Source organism: Halichoerus grypus, chromosome 10, assembly GCF_964656455.1.
Source record: "Halichoerus grypus chromosome 10, mHalGry1.hap1.1, whole genome shotgun sequence".
Taxonomy (NCBI): Eukaryota; Metazoa; Chordata; class Mammalia; order Carnivora; family Phocidae; genus Halichoerus; species Halichoerus grypus.
This window is the reverse complement of record NC_135721.1, coordinates 115,254,230-115,275,817: the sequence shown is the minus strand read 5'-3', so window position 1 is coordinate 115,275,817 and position 21,588 is coordinate 115,254,230. Positions and strand designations below refer to the sequence as shown.

Sequence of the window (21,588 nt, the reverse complement as noted above, 5' to 3'; positions counted from 1 at the left end):
AATGTGAACTGTTCAACATATTGCTGGTGATGTTAACTTTGGTCACACGATTAAGGTAGTGAGTGCCAAGTTTGTCCACATAAAATTATTTGTCCCCTTGCAAATATGGTTTCTCATCATATTTTTATTCTCTGATTTTAGTATCGCTTGACAGTCTTGTCTTTCACCATTATTACTGTGGGGTCTGCCAAGTGGTGATTTTCTATTTCCATCTTTTCTTCTACATTTGGTACTTACAGATCTCTGTGAAGAAGAGCTTTCTTTTCTCTTCCACTTATTTATTTATTTATTTATTCAATTATTTATACCACAGTATGATTTTTAACTATAAAGTGTTTCTGTCTATGTATCTATACATACACTTATACATATCATAAATCATTTAGGTAAATATTAATGGACATTGGGATTATTTTTTAGTACTCCTAGCACCATAATGAACATACAGTTATTTCCCTAGGATAAATTGCTGTAAGAACAATTACATAGAAAAGCAGGCTCCTGCTGGAAGTGTCAAAAGGCACATACTTAAAAAGTACGTATTTCCCTGTAGAAAAGTTAATACACATGCCACTCAAACAGCACATGAAAGTGACTGCCCATTTCCCTACACTAGGGACAGCATTTCTCACCAGCTTCTGATTTGTTGTCATATTATTTTGGGGAATGGGGCAAAATATATATAAAGGAAACATTTTTTATTTTATTTTATTTTTTTTAAAGATTTTATTTATTTGAGAGAGAAAGAATGAGACAGAGAGAGAGCATGAGAGGGGGAGGGTCAGAGGGAAAAGCAGACTCCCTGCTGAGCAGGGAGCCTGATGTGGGACTCGATCCCAGGACTCCAGGATCATGACCTGAGCTGAAGGCCGTCGCTTAACCAACTGAGCCACCCAGGCACCCTAAAGGAAACACTTTTTAGAGTGGGTGGAAATCACAAGGAAATCAGAGAAAGCTCATAGTCTAACATAAAACTTTTTCCTGAGAGCTGCCCCACAGTGGAAAGGGATGCTCTGGAAAAAAAGTTCTGCATCATCTGAAGTTTTCAAATCAAGATTTAAAGCCACTTACTGGGAATGAGGTAAAGGGGGTTGGACAAACTGTGAGGCCCTTCTTGTTTTTGGGAGTATCTATTGCTTTGGTCTCTGGCCATCTGCACATGTCTCTGAAGTAAGAGTGAACTTGGATGTCTTACTTTTCAGTGGTTGAAGGCCTCTCACTGTTGGACTTGGGAGTGTCTCCGTATTCTGGAGCAGTATTTCATGAAGTAAGTGTTCTTGTTTTCTTTTCTGAGTACTAAGAGTAGTTTATAGTCACAAATACCAAAGCCTAACCTCTGTTTTGTACAAACATTTGAAAAGATCTATTTTTGAAAATCATGTTTAGAAACAGACCTTTTTTAGATGTCCTCTGCATAAGAAGGAGGTTTCAAAATTGCAGTGGAAATGATCCAGATTAAGATTGTAATTTGGGGAAGCAGATGAGACTTCTGTGGAAGTTACCATTTTTATTGGCAAATAAATTGTAAACAGTTCCCAGTCCACAAATAAGTTGTATGTTAATTGTCATGTAATTGGTTCTTTGGAACATGCTTTCCCATGAAAACTATGTCAGCAATGCTGGTTTCTTAGAAAGCCCACAGAAGCCTGTTTAACCCGTAACATTAGTTCTTAAAATAGTAAAATCCTTCTTAGGTCACTATCATCTCTTGCTTGGGTTCCTGCAACAACTTCCTGACAAGTGTTTCTCCATCAGTCTTGCTCCTTTACTCTTTATTCTGCAGCCAGAGTCATCTTTCTGCAATGTGAGTCTGATATTGTTAGTGTCCTGCTTAGTACCTTTGCTCACCACTGAACTCAGGGTAAAACCCAAACACCCTAGGGGGCATACAAAACTGTGTGGGCCCTGCTTACATGAACCACATTTCTTTCCACCCTCCCCTCCCCATTATTGTTCGTTATATCATTTTAAAGTAGAAGTCTTCTATTTGAATTCTTAACCCCTCATTTTTACAGTTGTCTCCCTCATACCTACTTTGAGAACAATTTTTTCTTTCCTTCTTTCTTCCTTCCTTCCTTCCTTCCTTCCTTCCTTTCTTTCTTTCTTTCTTTCTTTCTTTCTTTCTTTCTTTTTCTATCTAGTTTTTTTTTAAAGCATTCAGCTTGGTTCTCATGGAGATAACAATTGGCTTTTGCATTCATATTTCATTAGTTTTGTATTACTATCTGATTGAACCACAATAAGAACTGCAAGCAGAAACAGGGATATTTTAAGACTCTTAATAAGCACACAAATCAGTTATTGGGAACAGATGTGTGTGGGCATATAAAAGCATAGCCCACTAGCCATGAGGGCTCAGTGTGCAATAGTCCTTGGGCAGTATGTTTTCTAGACAGAACAGGAAGAGAGAGTTCTGAGAGAGTTCTCACATACTTTCATTATGCTCCAACTCTCTATTCTCTCTTACCTATGTGTTTTTGCTCATTTTGTTGTCTCTTTATGGAGGGCTGTTTTTCCCCTCTTTTTGTGGTTGGCTATGCTATGCTATGCTATGCTATTTATTTATTTATTTATTTTTAAAGATTTTATTTATTTATTTGACAGAGAGAAACACAGCAAGAGAGGGAACACAAGCGGAGGGAGTGGGAGAGGGAGAAGCAGGCCTCCCGCGGAGCAGGGAGCCCGATGTAGGGCTCGATCCCAGGACCGTGGGCTCATAACCTGAGCCGAAGGCAGACGCTTAGCAACTGAGCCACAGTCGTTAAAGCCCCTGGCTATGCTATTTAAATATTAGTTAAGATTTTACCTCCTTCTAGAAGCCATTCCTCATTACGTTAGACCAGTTAGATGTTATTCCTGAACATCTTTCAAAGCATCTTGTGCTTATACTTTTAACGGCTCATATCGTACTCTTGAAATTGCCTCTGTACTTGTTTTACTTATTATATATTCCTCAGAACAAGTACTGGTACCTTTTCATTAAGTATTTCTAGTGCCTAGCTCTATATCCACATATGAATTCCACTTCTTCCCTTCCTTCTCTCTTTTAATAAAGATTTGTTAAGTACATACCAAATGCCAGCTACCCTGCTAGGTGCTAGGGACACAAAACAAGACATAGTCCTTGGTCTCATGGTACTTATTTCTGAGAGCAACAAACAGTAAGTTAGTAAAAAGGAAACAGATTTCAGAACAAAGAGTATTACCGGGGTAAAGACGGTTATTTCATAATGATAAAGGGGCCAATTCATCAAGAGAACATAATAGTGCTAATGTTTATGCACCCGATAACAGAGTTTCAGAATACATAAAGACTGACAGAACTACAAGGAGAAGTAGACAAATCCACAATTATAGTCAGATTTCAATATCCCTCTCTCAAGGATTGACACGACAGGCAGACAGAAAATCAACAAGGATGTAGAAGCCTTGAATAGGATGTCAACCAACTTGACCTCGTTGATATTTATTTATAGAACATTCTATCCAACAGCAAAATACATAATCTTTTCAAGTGTACATCTGTAAGAGAGACCATATTCTGGGTCATAAAACAAGGCCCAATAAATTTAGAAGATTGAAGTGATACAAAGTATATTCTCTGACCACAATGGAATTAAATAAAAAAATTAATACCAGAAAGATGTCTGGAAAATCCCCAAATATTTGGAAACTAAGTAACATGCTCCTTAATAACCCATGGATCAAAGAAGAAATCAGAAGGGAAATTAGGAAGTATATTGAACTGAAAGAAAATGAAAACACAACCTATCAAAATATGTGGGATGTTACTAAGCAGTGATTGGGGGAGATACATAGTGCTAAATGCCTATATTGGAAAAGAAGAAAAGTCTCAAATTGATGACCCCTGCTTCTACCTTACGAAACTAGAAAAAGAAGAAGTTTACTTCAAAGTAAACAGAATAAAAGAAATAAGATCTGAGTGGGAACAAACAGAAAATAGAAAAACAATAGTGAAAAACACTGAAACACAGTTGGTTCTTTTGGATGAACAGTAAAATTGATAAACATTTGGGAATGGGGATATATTCAGTATCTTGGTTGATGGTTTCATGGGTATATACATAGGTCAAAACTTATCAAATTGTGTACTTTAAATATGTGAAGTTTGTTTTATACTAATTCTACTTCCATAAAGCTAAAGTTAAGAAAAAGTGGGATTTCAGTTAAATGATAAGCAAATACATGTAGAAAAATAAAGCTGGGTAAAGGGATAAAGAGTGATGGTCATGTATGTGTCAGTATTTTAGATGGTGTGTTCCAGGAAGGCACTCCAAGGAAGTGAAATTTGAATAATCAATTTAAATGAAGCTAGCAAGCCAGATATGATGGCCCTGATTTGGGAATGTGGTTGGCATTTGTGAGTTGGATCAATTCTGCATTAGTGTTGCTAAGGCAGAATGAGCAAATAGGAAAATATTAAAGACAAGTTGTGAGAAGTTAGGAGTCAGATTATGTAGCACTTTTTACAGACATGGTTAAGAGTTCAGATTATCTATCTATCTACTGTCTATCTATCTGTTTTTAGTATAATTATTATTATTATTATTTTAAGATTTTATTTATTTATTTGACAGAGAGAGACACAGAGAGGGAACACAAGCAGGGAGAGCGGGAGAGGGAGAAGCAGGCTTCCTGCTGAGCAGGGAGCCCAATGTGGGGCTTGATCCCAGGACTCTGGGATCACGACCTGAGCTGAAGGCAGATGCTTAAGGACTGAGCCACCCAGGCACCCCAGTATAATTATTTTTAATGTCTAGAATTTATGAGGCCGAGAGCTTCCTCCCAGACTAAAATCTTAGTTGGCTGGTGAGGCCATTTGGGATACTTCTTGTCTAATTTGGTTTCTAGGAAGACTGCATTCAAGTCCTCAGTGGTCATTTGATCAAATGGAATTATGTTCTTCATCTTCTCCAGCTCTCTTGTATTCCTCAGTCCTGGCGAGAGACAAAAACTCAGCACAACTTTTCACATCTTCTTTTTTCTTCAGCATCCTGGCACAGGAACCTTCAGGGCATTAAACTTCTCAAAGTCATTTGCCAAGCCAGCCTTTACCACATTGGCCTTGTGTTAAGTCCAATTGATAGCAGGTGGATTCTTAGGTAGAGTAGCTAGCTTGGTGGTAAGGGTCTCAATTCCAGGACTTTAGGGAGTTAGCAGTGGCCTTTTGATCTCAGGGTATGATCTCCCAAAGGACTACTTGGTAAATGCCTTTATTTTATTTTATTTATTTAAGATTTTAAGTAATCTCTGCTTCCAATGTGGGGCTTGAACTCACAACCCTGAGATCAAGAGTTGCAGGCTCTACCAACTGAGCCAGCCCTGGTGCCCCTAAATGCCTGTTAGAGCAAGTTTTTGCTCAGCCATTTTGAGATCCTTCACCAGCCCTGGTGGCCCACAGTAACAAGTGGATTTTGTTTTTACTATGCTGAGAAAATGGAGACTTCCTAAATTAGGTTATAAAAGACCCTGTGGCTTACATCTTAGACTTTCTCTTTCTTGAAAAGACAGAGAATAGACAACCTTTATGAGGAGTTTGGCTCTAAAGGAGGGCAGGGAAATGGTATAGTAGCTAAAGGCAGATGTATAGTAAAGACATTTTATTTTTTCTTATTTTTTTTAAAAGATATTATTTATTTGAGAGAGCACATAGGAGTGGTAGGGGGAGGGGCAGAGGGAGAGGGAGAAGCATTTATTTTGGATGAACAGTAAAATTGATAAACATTTGGGAATGAGGATATATTCAGACTCTCCACCGAGCAGGGCTCAATCCCAGGACTGGAGATCAATGACCTGAGCTGAAGGCAGATGCCCAACCAACTGAGTCACCTAGGTGCCCTGTAAAGACGTTTTATTTTTATTTATTTATTTATTTTTTAAGATTTCACTTATTTATTTGTCAGAGGGAGAGTGCAGCAGGCAGAGGGAGATGCAGGCTCCCTGCTGAGCAAGGAGCTCGATGCAGGACTCGATCCCAGGACCCTGGGATCATGACCTGAGCTGAAGGCAGATGCTTAACCGACTGAGCCACTCAGGCATCCCTGTAAAGACATTTTAAATATGAAAATCTGTTCTATATTTATCACAGCATTTTACAATAGCCACAATATGGAAGCAACCCAAGTGTCCAGTGATAGATGAATGCATGTGTGCACACCCACATCCACCCTCCCCTCCCACACACAGTAGAATATTCTTCAGCCATAAAAAAGAATGAGATCTTGGCATTTGAAGCAACAATATGGATGGACCTAGAGGGCATTGTGCTAAGTGAAATAAGTCAGAGAAAGACAATTACCATACGATTTCACTTATATGTGGAATCTAAAAAAACAAAGCAGGGGGTGCCTAGGTTGCTCGGTTGGTTAAGCGTCTGACTCTTGATCTCAGGTTGTGGGTTCAAGCCCTGCATTGGGCTCCATGGTGGGTGTGGAGCCTACTTAAAACAAACAAACAAATAAAACAAGTGAATAAGCAAACAAAAAGCAGAAACAGACCCATAAATACAGAGAACAAACTGCTGGTTACCAGAGTGGAAGGGGATGGGGAGATGGGCAAAATGGGTGAAGGGGAGAGGGAGATACAGGCTTTCAGTTAGGGAATAAAAGGTACGGCACAGGGAATATAGTCACTGGTATTGTAATAGCATTGTATGGTGACAGATGATAGCCACATTTGGGGGGACGATAACGTAATGTATAAACTGGTTGAATCACTATGTTGTACACCTGAAACTAATATAACACTGTGTGTCAATTATACTTCAATGAAAAAAAAACATGTGGGGGTGCCTGGCTGGCTCAGTCAGTAGAGCATGCAACTCTTATCTCAGGGCTATGAGTTTAAGCCCCACGTCGGGCGTAGAGCCTACTTAAAAAACAGAAAGAAAGAAAAATAAAATAAGATAAAAACAGAGAGGGAGGCAAGACATAAGAGACTCTTAAAAGTAGGAAACAAACTGAAGGTTGCTGGAGGGGTGGTGGGTGGGGAGATTGGGAAACTGGATAATGGGCATTAAGGAGAGCACGTGATGTAATGAGCACTGCATGTTACATGCAACTCATGAATCACTAAATTATACCCCTGAAACGAATAATACACTACAGCTTAGCTAAATTGAATTTAAATAAAAAGTTTTAAAAAAAAGAACATGTAAAATCTCTTAAAACTTAATAAGATAAAAGAATAAAATAGCAAAAAAATGAGACTGCATTTGCTGATGGGAATAATCCTGTGGATAGAGAAGTTGAAGATGTAAGAAAGAGGGTAATTGAATGAGCAGTGTCTTTGGGGAGGCAAGAAGAAATGGGCTACAGTTCACAAGGGGAGAATTTGACTTCAGATAAGAAGAAAGGAAACTCATCCATTGTTAACAGGAGATAGAGAATATAGGTATAGATACAGGAAGTTGGTCAATGGGGTAGTGGGAAAATAAGGTGGTTCTCATTTAATTGCTTCTTTTCTCAATGAAGTAAGAAATGAGGTTGTCAGATGAAAGTGAGAAGTGGGTAGGAAAGTTGGAGGACAGGGGAAGATGTGAAATAGTCCCTTCAGAAAGAATATGTCAAACGGATGAATAGAAGAGCTATATCTAGCCGTTTAACCATTATTTAAAATGTTTCTATGAGAAAATGCATTCTTAGCTACAATGAGGGAGTCTAGAACACATTCTTACTCCTCATCAGTGTGTGTGTGTGTGTGTGTGTGTGTGTGTGTGTGTGTGTGTAAGTGTAAGTAAAGGGGGATAATGGTAGGAGGTAGTAATTTCCAGCTACAAGAAGCCATGTTAACTTTCTATACTTATGTAAGACAACCCCTTTAGGACTGAACAGTTGCTTCCCCCAAACATGGTGGGGGTGACCTCAGAGTCAGACTCCCTTGCTCCTTTCCTGCATATGGGTTAATTTTTTTTTTTTAAGATTTTATTTATTTATCTGATAGAGAGAGACACAGCGAGAGAGGGAACACAAGCAGGGGGAGTGGGAGAGGGAGAAGCAAACTCCCTGCCGAGCAGGGAGCCCGACGTGGGGCTTGATCCCAGGATCCTGGGATCACGACCCGAGCTGAAGGCAGACACTCAACGACTGAGCCACCCAGGCGCCCCTAGCGTATGGGTTAATTTGCTTTTAAGCTCAGTGTTCATAAATCCAGAGCAATCTATATTTCAAGACAGTTTCTTTAAGAAATAAAGAAATAAAATTATGTCAAGCCAAGTGAAAAGAAGACTTTGGAAGGGGAAGTTCATCATTGCTTTGCATTTTTTTTTTTAATTTTCAGCAGATTTTATTATCTAGTTTTTAGGGAAATGTAAGAGTGGAGAAGAAAAATCTGCACAGGAGAGAAAAAGAGGATCTGGCAACCACGTTAGATTTCATGACTACCTTCAACAGACGTTTCTGTTTTCTGTGGTTGGCCAATTACTGATTGTAAAATTGTGAGTTCATTCATATTTGCCCTGCCCTGACTGGGAATAGTCACCCACATGGAAATGTAGCATGAAGACAAATTATATTCACTGTATACTTGTCTATAATAATACGATACACAAACTAACTACTGTGTCCATGTTAGCTCATTATGGAAACCAGCCCATTTGCTGATAGGCTTTTTGAGAACTATTTGTTCTGTCATTTCTGAGACCTACTTAGGGCCATTCTTAACTATCTAAAGCATCAAAATACTTTGAAAGCAAGCCATTGGTAATATAAGTATCAAGTTACTACTTCTTACTGACAAAGATAAGTGAAAAAAAAGAATCCATTAGTAGATAGTTGTAAAAAGTTTAATTCTTTTAGAACTTTGAAAGGCAAAGTTGTTTTCTTTTGAAAACAGGAGGTAAAAAGTTGATCTCAGGTAGCTAACATATTGAGGTTTACTGTATATATGTTAGGCACTGTGCTAAGTGCTTCATGCCCATTATCATTTACTCCTCCCAAGAACCTTGTGAAATAGGTCACTGTTTTTTTTTTTTTAAGATTTTATTTATTTATTTGACAGAGTGAGAGAGAGAAAGAGCACAAGCAGGGGGAGTGGCAGGGAGAGGGAGAAGCAGGCTCTTCCTAGGACCCTGGGATCACAACCTGAGCCGAAGGCAGATAGACGCTTAACCGACTGAGCCACCCAGGCACCCCAGTAGGTCACTATTTTTATTTTATAGCTGAGGACTCTAAGGTTTAGAGAGAAAAGGTACACAGGTGGAACCTGGGGGTTTTTTTGTTTTTTGTTTTTTGTTTTAAGATTTTATTTATTTATTTGACACAGAGAGACACAGTGAGAGAGGGAACACAAGCAGAGGGAGTGGGAGAGGAAGAAGCAAGCTTCCCACGGAGCAGGGAGCCCGATGCGGGGCTCGATCCCAGGACCTTGGGATCATGACCTGAGCCGAAGGCAGACGTTTAACGACTGAGCCACCCAGGCGCCCCGGAACCTGGTTTTAAACCTGAGTTTGACCCCAAAGCCTTATTCTTTCTACCACACCAGCTTGCTGTCCTTAAAAAGCCTGTTAGTGACCTTTGCAATATTATAGGACACATTTTTGCATGGGGTTGGGAGTTGGGAAGAGATCCTCCTGAGTCACCAGCAAGGGTTCACTAAAACCAAGTCATGCACTATCCTCTGGTTCTGGTGGATTGGTGAACTTGCTTATAGTAGCGGACCAACCCTCCTGCCAAGGATGACTAGGAAAGGAGGATGAATAGGAAAAAACATCGGTTTGATGGTGTTGGAAAATATCAAGATAGCCAGGATTGAGGGATTGATATCCCAGAGAGGAAGGTACAAAATGTGAGACTGACGGTCTAAGCTGCTTTCTCCTTAATGCATTTATCAGTTTGTAAGTGGCACAGGCTGAGAGCAGAGAAGGAGAACAGAAATTGGCTGTTAAGAGGCTAAGGAGCTAAGCAGAGCTATTGGCAGTCTCACAGTTCTAGAGAAATACAAATTCAAGTGCATGGCCAACCAAGGTGGCAGGGCTCTGGTAAAGGTCTTGGCTTCCAGTTGGGTCCTCTGAAGGACTACACTGAAGGAAGGAATAAGGGTAGACCACATATAGACTAGTCTTACAAAAAACTAAATTCTAATTAGATTAAGGTGATGCAATTCTATTCTAATTGCTTGCCAGAAGTTTAAAGAAATCCTTTCTGAAAAAAGAAAAGTCCTTTCTGGAAGAAAATACCTCATGCAGAACCTCTACAATTTTCCCTGTACAGTGTCCATCATTCATTCAAAAGTTACCAAGCATAATAAAAGACAGGAAAAAACAGGCACTAAAGATTCACAGGTAATTCAGATATTGGAGTTATCAAACTTGGACTCTAAGATAATAGTGGTCAGTGATTAATATGCCCAAAAAATAAGTGACAAGGTAGAGATTTTCTCCAGGGAACTAGAATATATATAATAATGAATCAAATGGAAATTCTAGAACTGGAAAACCTAACAGCAAATTAAGAATGCAGTAGGAAATTCAACAGCAGATTAAACAAAGCTAAAGAGAGGATTTATGATCTGGAAGATAGGTCTATAGAAAATACCTAGACTAAAGTTTGGAGAGAAAAGGATAGAAAACAGAAAAGAAAAAAAAAAAGAGGCCTATGAGATATAGTAAAGAAGTTTAACATACATATAAATGGAGTTCCAGAATGGGGGAAGAGACAAAATGAGGCAGGAACAATATTTGAAGAGATTAGTAACTGAATTTTTTTTTTCAAAATTTATGAAATATTTCAATTCAAGAAACTCTATAAACCCAAGCAGGATAAATTCAAAGAAAAACATACATTTTAATAAAACTGCTCAAAATCAAAGACAGATTACAAACAGACAAAGGGGTTATTATCTCTCAGAGATGAAGGTAAAGACATTTCCAAGCAAATAAAAATTGATAGAATTTGTTGCCAGCATTTAAAAAATTATAAAAAGGCAGGATTGTGGTTCTCAACAGCATCATGGAATATAGGAAGGAATAAGTAACAGTGAAAAAGGTAGATATGTGGGTAAATTAAATAAATATTGACTGTATAAAACAATAATAATGCTTTATGGGTTTAAAATACATGTAGAATTAAAGCTGTAGCACCAATAACAGAAAAGGTTGGGAGTAGCTATATTTAGTTAAAGTATTCAAAGGTCCTTATATTATCTAAAAGTAGTAAAAGTAGGGGCACCTGGGTGGCTCAGTCGTTAAGCATCTGCCTTTGGCTCAGGTCATGATCCCAGAGTCCTGGGATCGAAACCCGCATCGGCCTCCCTGCTCAGCAGGAAGCCTGCTTCTCCCTCTCCCACTCTCCCTGATTGTGTTTCCTCTCTCGCTGTGTCTCTCTCTGTCAAATAAAATCTTTAAAAAAAAAAAGTAATTTATATTATATGCTAATTAAAGTCAAAGACCTATTCCATAATTTGTAGGTTAATCACTGAAAGAATAGTAGCTAAGTGTATGACCAGCAAACTAGTAGAGGAGAAAATGGAATAATAAAAGATGCAGAAGCAAGCAAGAAAGAGAAAATGGGACAAATGGAAAATAGAATAGTAAGATGGTAAACTTAAACACAAATACATCATTAATTACAATAAATGTAAATAGACTAAAAAGCCAACTAAAAGGTAACAGTTGTCATTAGGTTAAAGAAAAGTAGGGGTGCCTGAATGGCTCAGTCGGTTAAGCATCTGCCTTAGACTCAGATCATGATCCCGGGGTCCTGGGATTGAGCCCCGCATGGGGCTCCCCTGCTCAGCAGGGAACCTGCTTCTCCCTCTCCTGCTCCCTCTGCTTGTGCTCTATCTCTCTCTGTCAAATAAATAAATAAAATCTTTAAAAACAAAAAAGAAAAGTAATTATATGTTGCTTTTAAGAAACATATCTTACATATGAGGACACAGAAAAAAGTAGAACCTAAAAATATAGGAAAAGATATAGCGAGCAAACATTAACACAAAGAAGCTGATGTAGGGCGCCTGGGTGGCTCAGATGGTTAAGCGTCTGCCTTCAGCTCAGGTCATGATCCCAGGGTCCTGGGATCGAGTCCCACATCGGGCTCCTGGCTCAGCGGGGAGTCTGCTTCTCCCTCTCCCTCTGCCTCTCCCACTGCTCATGCTCTCTTCTCTCTCTGTATCTCTGTGTCTCAAATGAATAAATAAAAAAAAAAAAAAAAAATCTTTAAAAAAAAAAAAAAAAGCTGATGTAGCTATGCTGACATCAGAAAAAGAAGACTTTAAGGCAAGAAACTGTGAAAGAAATTGAATCTGTAATTAAAATCTTCTCTTAAAGAAAATCCATGCCAAGATGACTTCACAGTGAGCAAATTTTCCCAAATATTTGAGGAGGTAATAACATTAATGATATAAAACATCTCAGAGGACAAAAGGCGGGAAAACATTTCCCAATTTATTTTATGATTTCAGTAATCTTGGTCCACTGTGGAGTTCCCCTTGGCTATTCTGTATGGCTTAGAACTAGAGTTTACCTCATACCTTTAATATGCTTACAGTTCCTCAACAGATACTTAGCACATGTCATATTTTGTTCTCTTTACTCAGTTCAGCAGATATACCCCGTGGCAAAAATGATTCAGTGACACTAAATTATTCTCCCTCATATGTACGCTGGCCAACTAGCATAGAACAGTATTCCAGAAAAGAGAGATTTTTGCTGAAAGAATAGCTTCTTCCCCATTCCCTACACTGCAAACTGATAACGTAAGATTTAAGTTAATTTGTCTGTTTGCTTGTTTTTCTCCTACAGACTCCATTAATAATATACCTCTTTCATTTCCTGATTGACTATGCTGAATTGGTATTTATGGTAAGTAACCTTCCACATAAAGTCAATATGTATATATCTTTAGAGTCTTTTATCTTTTTTTTTTTTTAAGATTTTATTTATTTGTCAGAGAGAGAGACAGAGCACAAGCAGGGGAGAGGCAGAGGCAGAGGGAGAAGCAGGCTCCCCGCTGAGCAAGGAGCCCAATGTGGGACTCAATCCCAGGACCCCGGGACCATGACCTGAGCTGAAGGCAGCCGCTTAACTGACTGAGCCACCCAGGCGTCCCTAGAGTCTTTTATCTTAAGAAAAATATCTTTTAGGAGCTTAGGAGTCTCTGAGAGTATAAAAGCAAAAACCTATCCTTAATTTGAATTCAAGGAACTCTGATAGTATTATGGAAGTACGGGGAGTAGTCTCTGACAGTTGACCAGTTCCAATTCCTTGTACTTAGTTTCTGGACTATGTAGTCTCAAACTTTGTAGCACCAAGATTCTATGATTGGTTTTAATTGTGGTGCCAGTGTAGAGAGCATCCTGAATTTCCTAAGCATTCTGCCAAGAGATTACATGCAGTGGACATAGGCCTGATGAGACTTTCAGGAGCAATAACCTTCAAAATTGAGTTGACAGGGTGGTTTTGAGAGAGAGTAATTTGAAACACTTGCCTAATGTAGGGTTGAAAATCTGGGTCAAGTCAGAGGCCCGCTGAAGTCTTCCTTAATCATTATAATGGCTGCTGTTTACTAAGGACTTACATCATGCTAGGCACTTGACATACATCAGGCCTGCAAAGCACTGGGTGTTATTCCTGTTTTACAGAAAACCTAAGGGACTTGCAATTAAAGAACAGATGTGGCACACCAGGCTAACAAGCCTTGATGGGTGTCAGTCCTCAGGGTTTTCTAGTCAAATCTCCCTGAAAGGCTTTATCTTTGGATGGTCAAAGTGAGAGTTGAGGTTCTGCCTGAGTTCATTACCAAATAGTCCACTACCATCCAAAAGCTGTAGGTCCTGGCAGCATTCCATCCCTCCTACACTAGTATTTCTCTTTCTCTTGACAGATAACTGATGCACTCACTGCTATTGCCCTGTATTTTGCAATCCAGGACTTCAATAAAGTTGTGGTAAGTAGTCAGTGGGTGGAGTTTTGGGGAGTCTTCTGGTCTCTGTTACTACAAAGAATCAAAGGTCATGTACTTAAGGATCCAACTGTTTAAAAATACTAAGTAGGAGTGAAGCTACTGGCCTGTTAAGCCAGCCCTGGAATGGTCAAACCCGAACCAAAGACAGCTTTACTAATAGATACAGAAAGGTCAGTTTCATCTGTGTAGCTTAATATCCATTCACCTGTGCAAGTTCAGACTTTCTGGAGCAGAGCTGAACTACAATAATATTAATGAGGACCCTTAAAAATCTTCTTTTCATGAATACAGCTTTTAACTGACTGTGTTATGCCTATCTGAGGTAAAATTGGATTCCCAATGTAGTTTCTGTTACCCTGCAGAGAGCAATCTTACTTGGAAAATTTGGCATGTAGTAAATGCCTGTAGAAAGTATTGATGTAAACTTTAGTCTTAATCCCTATGTGATGGCTAAGGGGAATGGTATATTGTGACCATTTTCGTTTTCCTGGGTTCTGAGAGAGTTAACAGATTAACCATATGCACTATTCATGTAGTTATTTTAAAAATTGGCTGCAGTCCTCCTTGATTGGTTGGGAGCCACTGAGAAGATTTAGACCGGAGTGAGAGAAGGCTGCATCCCTTTGGTGTTGTCTGTTTATCGTTCATTTTCACTTCTGTTGCCAAGTAATAGAACCAGAAGTAGCAGTCTGCCTTTCTGTGGCACTGGTCATTAGTAACAAAGCTGGTGAATTCTAGAATTATGGACCTCAAAGAGACTTATAAGATATTTAGATTGGGAATTTTTAACTTGGGGTCCATTTATAGGCTTAATAGGCCTATAAAACCCTTGAAGTAGGGTCACCTGGCTGGCTTAGTCGGTAGAGCTTGTGACTGTTCATCTGAGGGTTGTGAGTTCAAGCCCCGCAGTGGGTGTAGAAATTAGTTTAAAAAAAAAAAAGAACTACATTTTAGAGACTTATCACTAAGACCCAGTGAGTGTACATCTTAAACCAGTGGAGCATTTGGGTCAACATAGATAAACCTAAGGGCATTATGCTAACTGAAGTCAGACAAAGACCAATACCGTATGATCTTACTTACACGTGGAATCTTAAAAAGTCAACCTGGGGGGTGCCTGGGTGGCACAGTTAGTTAAATGTCTGGCTCCTAGTTTCCATTCAGGTCCTGATCTCAGGCTCATGAGATCGAGTTTTGCGTCGGCACATGCTCAGTTCAGAGTCTGCTTAAGACTCTCTTCCTCTGCCCCTCCCATGCCACACTCACACGAGTGTGCACTCCCTCCCTCTCTCTCTCTCTCAAATAAATCTTAAAAAAAAAAAAAAGTCAAACTGGGGAACCTGACTGGCTTGGTTGGTAGAGCATGCCACTCTTGATCTTGGGGAAGTGAGTTCAAGTGCCACATTGGGTGTAGAGCTTACTTTAAAATAAATAAATAAGGGGCGCCTGGGTGGCTCAGTCTTTAAGCGTCTGCCTTTGGCTCAGGTCATGATCCCAGGGTCCTGGGATCCAGCCCCGCATTGGGCTCCCTGCTCCTCAGGAAGCCTGCTTCTCCCTCTCCCACTCCCCCTGCTTGTGTTCCCTCTCTCGCTATGTCTCTCTCTGTCAAATAAATAAATAAAATCTTTTAAATAAATAAATAAATAAGTCAAACTCACAGAAACAGAGAGTATATTGCTGGTTGCCCAGGGGGTGCATTTGGGGGTGGGGGAAATGAGAAGATGTTGGTCAAAGGGTACAAACTTCCAGTTATAAGATGAGTAATTTCTAGATATCTAATGTATGGCATGGTGATTATAGTTAATACTGTATACTTGAAAGTTGCTAAAAGAGTTATCTTAGGGGGCGCCTGGGTGGCTCAGTCGTTAAGCGTCTGCCTTCGGCTCAGGTCATGATCCTGGGATCCTGGGATTGAGCCCTGCATCAGGCTCCCTGCTCCGCAGGAGGCCTGCTTCTCCCTCTCCTGCTCCCCCTGCTTGTGTTCCCTCTCTCGCTGTGTCTCTCTCTGTCAAATAAATAAAATCTTTAAAAAAAAAAAAAAGTTATCTTAGGGGTGCCTGGGTGGCTCAGTCGGTTAAGCATCTGCCTTTGGCTCAGGTCATGGTCCCCTCACAAGCTGAGGAATGCAGAGATAAATTAGCTCCACCCTGGAGATTTTTTTTTAATTCAAAAATTTCTATTGAAATATAACATGCATATGGAAAAGCACACAAGCATCTGTGTATAAAGTGATTAATGATCACAGAGACAGTGCACCTAGGTAATTACCTTTTAGGCCACTTTTTTTTTTTTTTAAAGATTTTATTTATTTATTTGACAGAGAGAGACACAGCGACAGAGGGAACACAAGCAGGGGGAGTAGGAAGGAGAGAAACAGGCTTCCCGCGGAGCAGGGAGCCCAATGCGGGGCTCCATCCCAGGACCCTGGGATCATGACCTGAGCCGAAGGCAGACGCTCAACGACTGAGCCACCCAGGAGCCCCCCTTTTAGGCCACTTTTAACCTCTCCTATGGCAGCTTTATTTTTTTTATTTTTATTTATTTTTTAAAGATTTTATTTATTTGACAGAGACACAGTGAGAGAGGGAACACAAGCAGGGGGGGAGAGGGAAAAGCAGGCTTCCCTCTGAGCAGGGAGCCCGATGCAGGGCTCGATCCCAGGATCCTGGGATCATGACCTGAGCCGAAGGCAGATGCTTAACTGACTGAGCCACTCAGATGCCCCATCCTGTGGTAGCTTTATTTTTTATTTTATTTTTTTAAAGATTTTATTTATTTATTTAACAGAGAGAGACACAGTGAGAGAGGGAACACAAGCAGGGGGAGTGGGAGAGGGAGAAGCAGGCTTCCTCCCGAGCCTGATGCTGGGTTCTATGACCTGAGCCGAAGGCAGATGCTCAACGACTGAGCCACCCAGGCGCCCCCTGTGGTAGCTTTAAATCTCCTCATTGTCAAGGCTGCTGAATATATCTAGAAATATTTATCTTTGGATTTTAAATTGTACGCTTTAACCTCATTTATTTTTATACTTTTAATATTTTCTTGGTGTGTGTGTGTGTTCACTTTTCCTTAGACTTTTAGCCATTTTCCTGTCTCTGACTGGATCCAGTGGGGATTTTTAAAAGGAATTTTTGTTGTTCTTCAGGGAGCTGAGTCAATATTGGGCCTGTGAGGCCAGGCATAATGGGGGCTTTGCTGGTGAGATTGGAGGAGACAAAAAGAGATGTAGCAGAGAATCTGGGGAATGCTGACCTGACTGCCCTTCTCTCCTGTAGACTCTCCTTTCATAAAATCTTCCTGTTTCAAAGTATTTTGGAAGATTAGGGTGACAAGGAAGTACTTTTCTTTAGTTGTTGGCACAGTGTCACCTCTGTGTAGGATCTACACGTGCCTGTTGAGCCGCCCCCATCTCCTCCGGTAGTCCTGCTGGCTGGCTTCCAGCCTGCCAGTGGGTCTGCATTCCCACCTGTCTCTCTGGCTTCTTCTGGATCAACTCCCTGTTTCCTTTCAACAGCCTTCTTTGTGGGTCTCACCCCATCCAGGTGGCCACCTTTTTGCAGGAACTCCAGGACCCTTAAGCTAGCAGGGCCTCCTTCCTCTACCCCTGCTGCAGCTGTCCTCGCTAAGTGCTTTGTCTGCGGAGCCAGCCCCTCTGATAAAAGCACCTTAGTTTATATATTGTCTGTTTAATTAAACAGCCCCACCTGTGAATGGTAGTGTAACTCTTACTGATGATAATTCCCCCTGAACTCTCAGAGATGATCAAAGGGAGGTTTTTGAAGTTTGTTCAGGTTTTCTGATTAAGCCTCTATTTAAATCTGTGCAAGAAGTCTGGGCTTACCTGTATTCCTGTGATAACTCCTCAATTTTCTTTTTCCTTTTTTTTTTTTTCAGAGAGAGAGAGAGTGAGCACAAGCAGGGGGAGCGGCAGGCAGAGGGAGAAGCAGGCTCCCTGCTGAGCAAGGATCCCGATGTGGGGTTTGATCCCAGGACTCTGGGATCATGACCTGAACCGAAGGCAGCCGCTTAACCGCTTGAGCCACCCAGGCGTCCCAACTCCTCGATTTTCTTTTGAACTGAAAAGCGAATCTTTAAAATTTTTTTAAAGCTTTCCATTTAAAAAAATTATGAAATATGTAAGACATGCAAAAATATGTAAAGAATAATACATACTGTGAACCTATTTCAGGTTCAAAAATAAAACATTACATGGGGCACCTGGGTGGCTCAGTTGGTTGAGTGTCCAACTCTTAGTTTCAGCTTAGGTCATGATCTTGGGGTTGTGGGATCGAGCCCTGTGTAGGGCTCTGCACTCTGGGGATTCTGCTTGAGATTCTCTCCTTCTCCCTCTGCCCCTCCTCCCCCTCATGTTTGTGCACTCTCTCTCTCAAATAAATAAATAAAATAAAAAATAAATATATTACACATATACTCGCCTCTGAAATGTTCACCTCTTTATTCTCCCTCTCACCAGTTCACACTGTAGTGGATTTAGTGTTTATTGTTCCCCCACAGGGCCTTAACTTTTGCTACTTTTGTATATATCCCTAAATAACATGTAGTATTATTTTGCATGCTTTTAACTCTGTGTAAATGGCACGATACAATATGTATTCTACACGTGCCTTTTTCATCATTAACTCTTTATCATGCCTAGTTAAGCACTCGCTACTCTGGCTCCCCTGTACTACTCTGTTTTATAATCAGTTGCAGCATTGGTTTCATGCTCTTGAAATAAGATTCTCTGACCATTAAATCAGCTAAGCTCCCCATTTTGGGTTCAGAGGCTTTTTCCATCTGTAGTCTGACCCATGTTTGCTTATAGGGTTGACTAACTTTTTTTCATTCTGGAGCACACCCATGAACTTGTTGGGACACACCAGGGGAAGGCAAGAGCTTTCCACCCCCACCTCACTCCCTCTAGACTATCCAGCTGCCCAGCCACACCCAACCGTCCTCCTTCCTTCATCATGGCCATTCCCCACTTCCTCTGTGGGAGTCAAAAACTTGAAACAGGAGGGCTTGGAAGAAAACCTGGGATACTGTGACATTCAGGGGATCATTTTACTTTGTATGAAAATATTTCACTTTGCTGATGGAACTTTGGAGTCCTTAGGCCACTCATGATTACTCTTTTTTTTTTCAAGATTTTATTTGAGAGAGAGAGAGCATGAGCAGGGGGAGGGGCAGAGGGAGAGGGAGAAGCAGACTCCCCGCTGAGCAGGGAGCCTCCATCTCAGGACTCTGGTCATGACCTGAGCTGAAGGCAGACACTTCACTGACTGAGCCACCCAGGCGCCCCAATGATAACTGTTCAGAATGGCTGAGAACCTTGCTTTGCCACTCAGTCATTCATTTAGCCATTCAGTAGATATTTACTGTTTGCTCACTGTACCAGGTCCTGGCAAATAAACATCATCCCTGCCCTCATGGAACTCATAGTCTAGTGAGGGAGACAGATATTAGTCACATAAATAAGAAAGTTGTAACCGTGAACAGTGCTATGAAAGAATGTTATAGGGAGATTTTACCTACGGAGGGGGGTGAGTGTGTCTTCCTGAGGAAGAAATGATTTAACTGAGATCTAAAGGTGATGTGGGAGCTAACTAGAGAAAGAGAACAGATTGTTCCAGGTCAAATGCAAAGGCCTGGGAGCATGAGGGTTACGGCATGTTCATGGTGCTAGAACCCAGAGAGTGAGAGGTGAGGGGACAGGTGGGTGTGAGGTGAGCCTGCACAGCTAGGGCCAGACCAGGTGGGGCCATGTGGGCCATGGAAGGACTGCTGTCTTCATTCTAAAATCAATGGGAAGTAATGTGTTTTGTCATTTCTTTTTTCCAGTTTAAAAAGCAGAAACTCCTCCTAGAACTAGACCAATATGCCCCAGATGTGGCCGAACTCATCCGAACCCCAATGGAAATGCGTTCCATCCCTCTAAAAGTGGCCCTGTTGTAAGTATTCTTTGACAAAACAGGGCTCAGTGCCAACAAACGCAAGGAAAATCTGATGAGACTTTCTCATGTTGTTTGTTGTATTTTTGGAGATTTGCAGTCTTAGTCATCAAGTACTTGCTGTGGTTCTGTTGCACAACTGGGGTTCTGGCCAGCAAAAGAGACAGAGCCATTCTGTTTCTGTTGGGACAAAGCCTCACACAGGGACATGCACAATCAACCCTTTACAGATGCTTTTTCATTCTATGCTGATCTGGGCTCCAGCCTACTTGTAACCAGTGTTTCAAAAAAAAAAAAAAAGTTCTTTAATTGTATATATGGATTGAATAAAATTCTGATCTTTATGTGGCCGTTATTTTGAGCAGCTCCTATATTTCATGTACAATTAGTCCCCCATTTGTAGTTTAGAAAACTAGGCAAACAGACCCATCCCAGCTGGGACACCAGTATGGGAGAGTGGAATTTACTGAAGCTCTGTAAAAGATTTCTCGGGGAGTGCTCAGCGCTGCCAGTAAATTTAATTCTTTCAGGTTATTCCCATTTATATTCCGGAGATAGGCAAATGTGACAATTATTCAGTCAAACTAACAGTCACTGAATATTAATATACTAGCTTCAAAGGGATACACTGTAAATAAGACAGACAAGTTTCCTCATGGAAAAACCTGACCTTAGAACTTCAGAATTAGATGGGGCCTTGTGAGGGCAGTTTATTCAACCCTCTGCTTTGTGTTGAATCTCCTGTTCAGTGTTCCAAATAGGTGGCTGTGCAGCTTCTTCTTGAACATCACCTGCTATTTAGAAATGGCTTTTTTTCCCTCTCCCACCAAACAACTTTCATATCTATGTATTTCGGAAATATTGGCAGGAACTACCTAATAGAACCGGAGGTTTAGCAACATTATGAATCCCTTATGGACTCATATATCTCCTGGGGATACTTTTATAATAGTGGCAGCCATTTCTTTAAGGGTTGTGTAACAGGCCTAGCTGTAATTGTTGAAAAAAAAACACCAACAATTTCTGGGCCTTTGGCTTTAGAACTGCTGATCTTACAGCCCTTCGAGGTATTGGATTTAAGGTCTTTATTGGTGAATAATAATTATAATCTGTCCCTGACATGCTGGTATGTTTCTTCCTATCTAATAATCAGAATTATGTAACTGGTCTCCCTTTTCACTCTGTCTGCCAGGAAACTCAGAGCCAGATTTAAAGCTGATTATTACAGTGCTGTAGAAAGACCCTTTGGTCTTTTTTCCCCTGGCCCTTATTTTTTTTCTATTTACGTTTTTCCTGGTCTTAATTTTTTATTTCTGTTTTTATTTTGCTATTAGCTTTTATTATCTGTTCTCATTTGAGCGGCCTCAAATCTTTTGTGGAAGCAGGATAGAAATAAATAAAATAATCATCCATTATGACTATAAAATTTCCCTAATCAGCATTTTAAATTCATTTCTCAGTCCATTCCTTTCCACCTCAGAAAAAGACTAGGTTTTTCAGCTTAATTCCTTCCCAGTGGAAGTTCAAGATGCCCTGTGAAGTTCTGTGGCAACCAGCTTGTGGAATTCAGCAGATACTTACCCTGTCCTGAGGGTCTGGCTTGGGAGATACAGCTTGACTACCCAGAGGGCTAACCGCAAGCTGCTCTGGCCTCTTGGAGGAAAGGGGGGGTAGCCTGCATCAGAGCTTGGGAGCCTGATTGAGGAAAAATTACT

General features: G+C 40.6%; 1 protein-coding gene across 4 annotated transcripts in view; it reads left to right on the top strand.

Moving 5' to 3' along the window:
- Positions 1 to 21,588, top strand: part of PIGU (phosphatidylinositol glycan anchor biosynthesis class U) — an 86,549-nt gene that overhangs the window by 10,530 nt on the left and 54,431 nt on the right. Inside the window, exons 2-5 of one of the 4 annotated variants that reach the window (XM_036092252.2) lie at positions 1,203 to 1,267; positions 12,761 to 12,820; positions 13,842 to 13,904; positions 19,764 to 19,873. In XM_036092252.2, coding sequence (XP_035948145.1) covers positions 1,203 to 1,267; positions 12,761 to 12,820; positions 13,842 to 13,904; positions 19,764 to 19,873 — 298 coding nt within the window. The remainder of the gene's footprint in view (positions 1 to 1,202; positions 1,268 to 12,760; positions 12,821 to 13,841; positions 13,905 to 19,763; positions 19,874 to 21,588) is intronic. The other 3 variants (XM_036092254.2, XM_078057110.1, XM_036092255.2) reach the window with 3 other exon arrangements.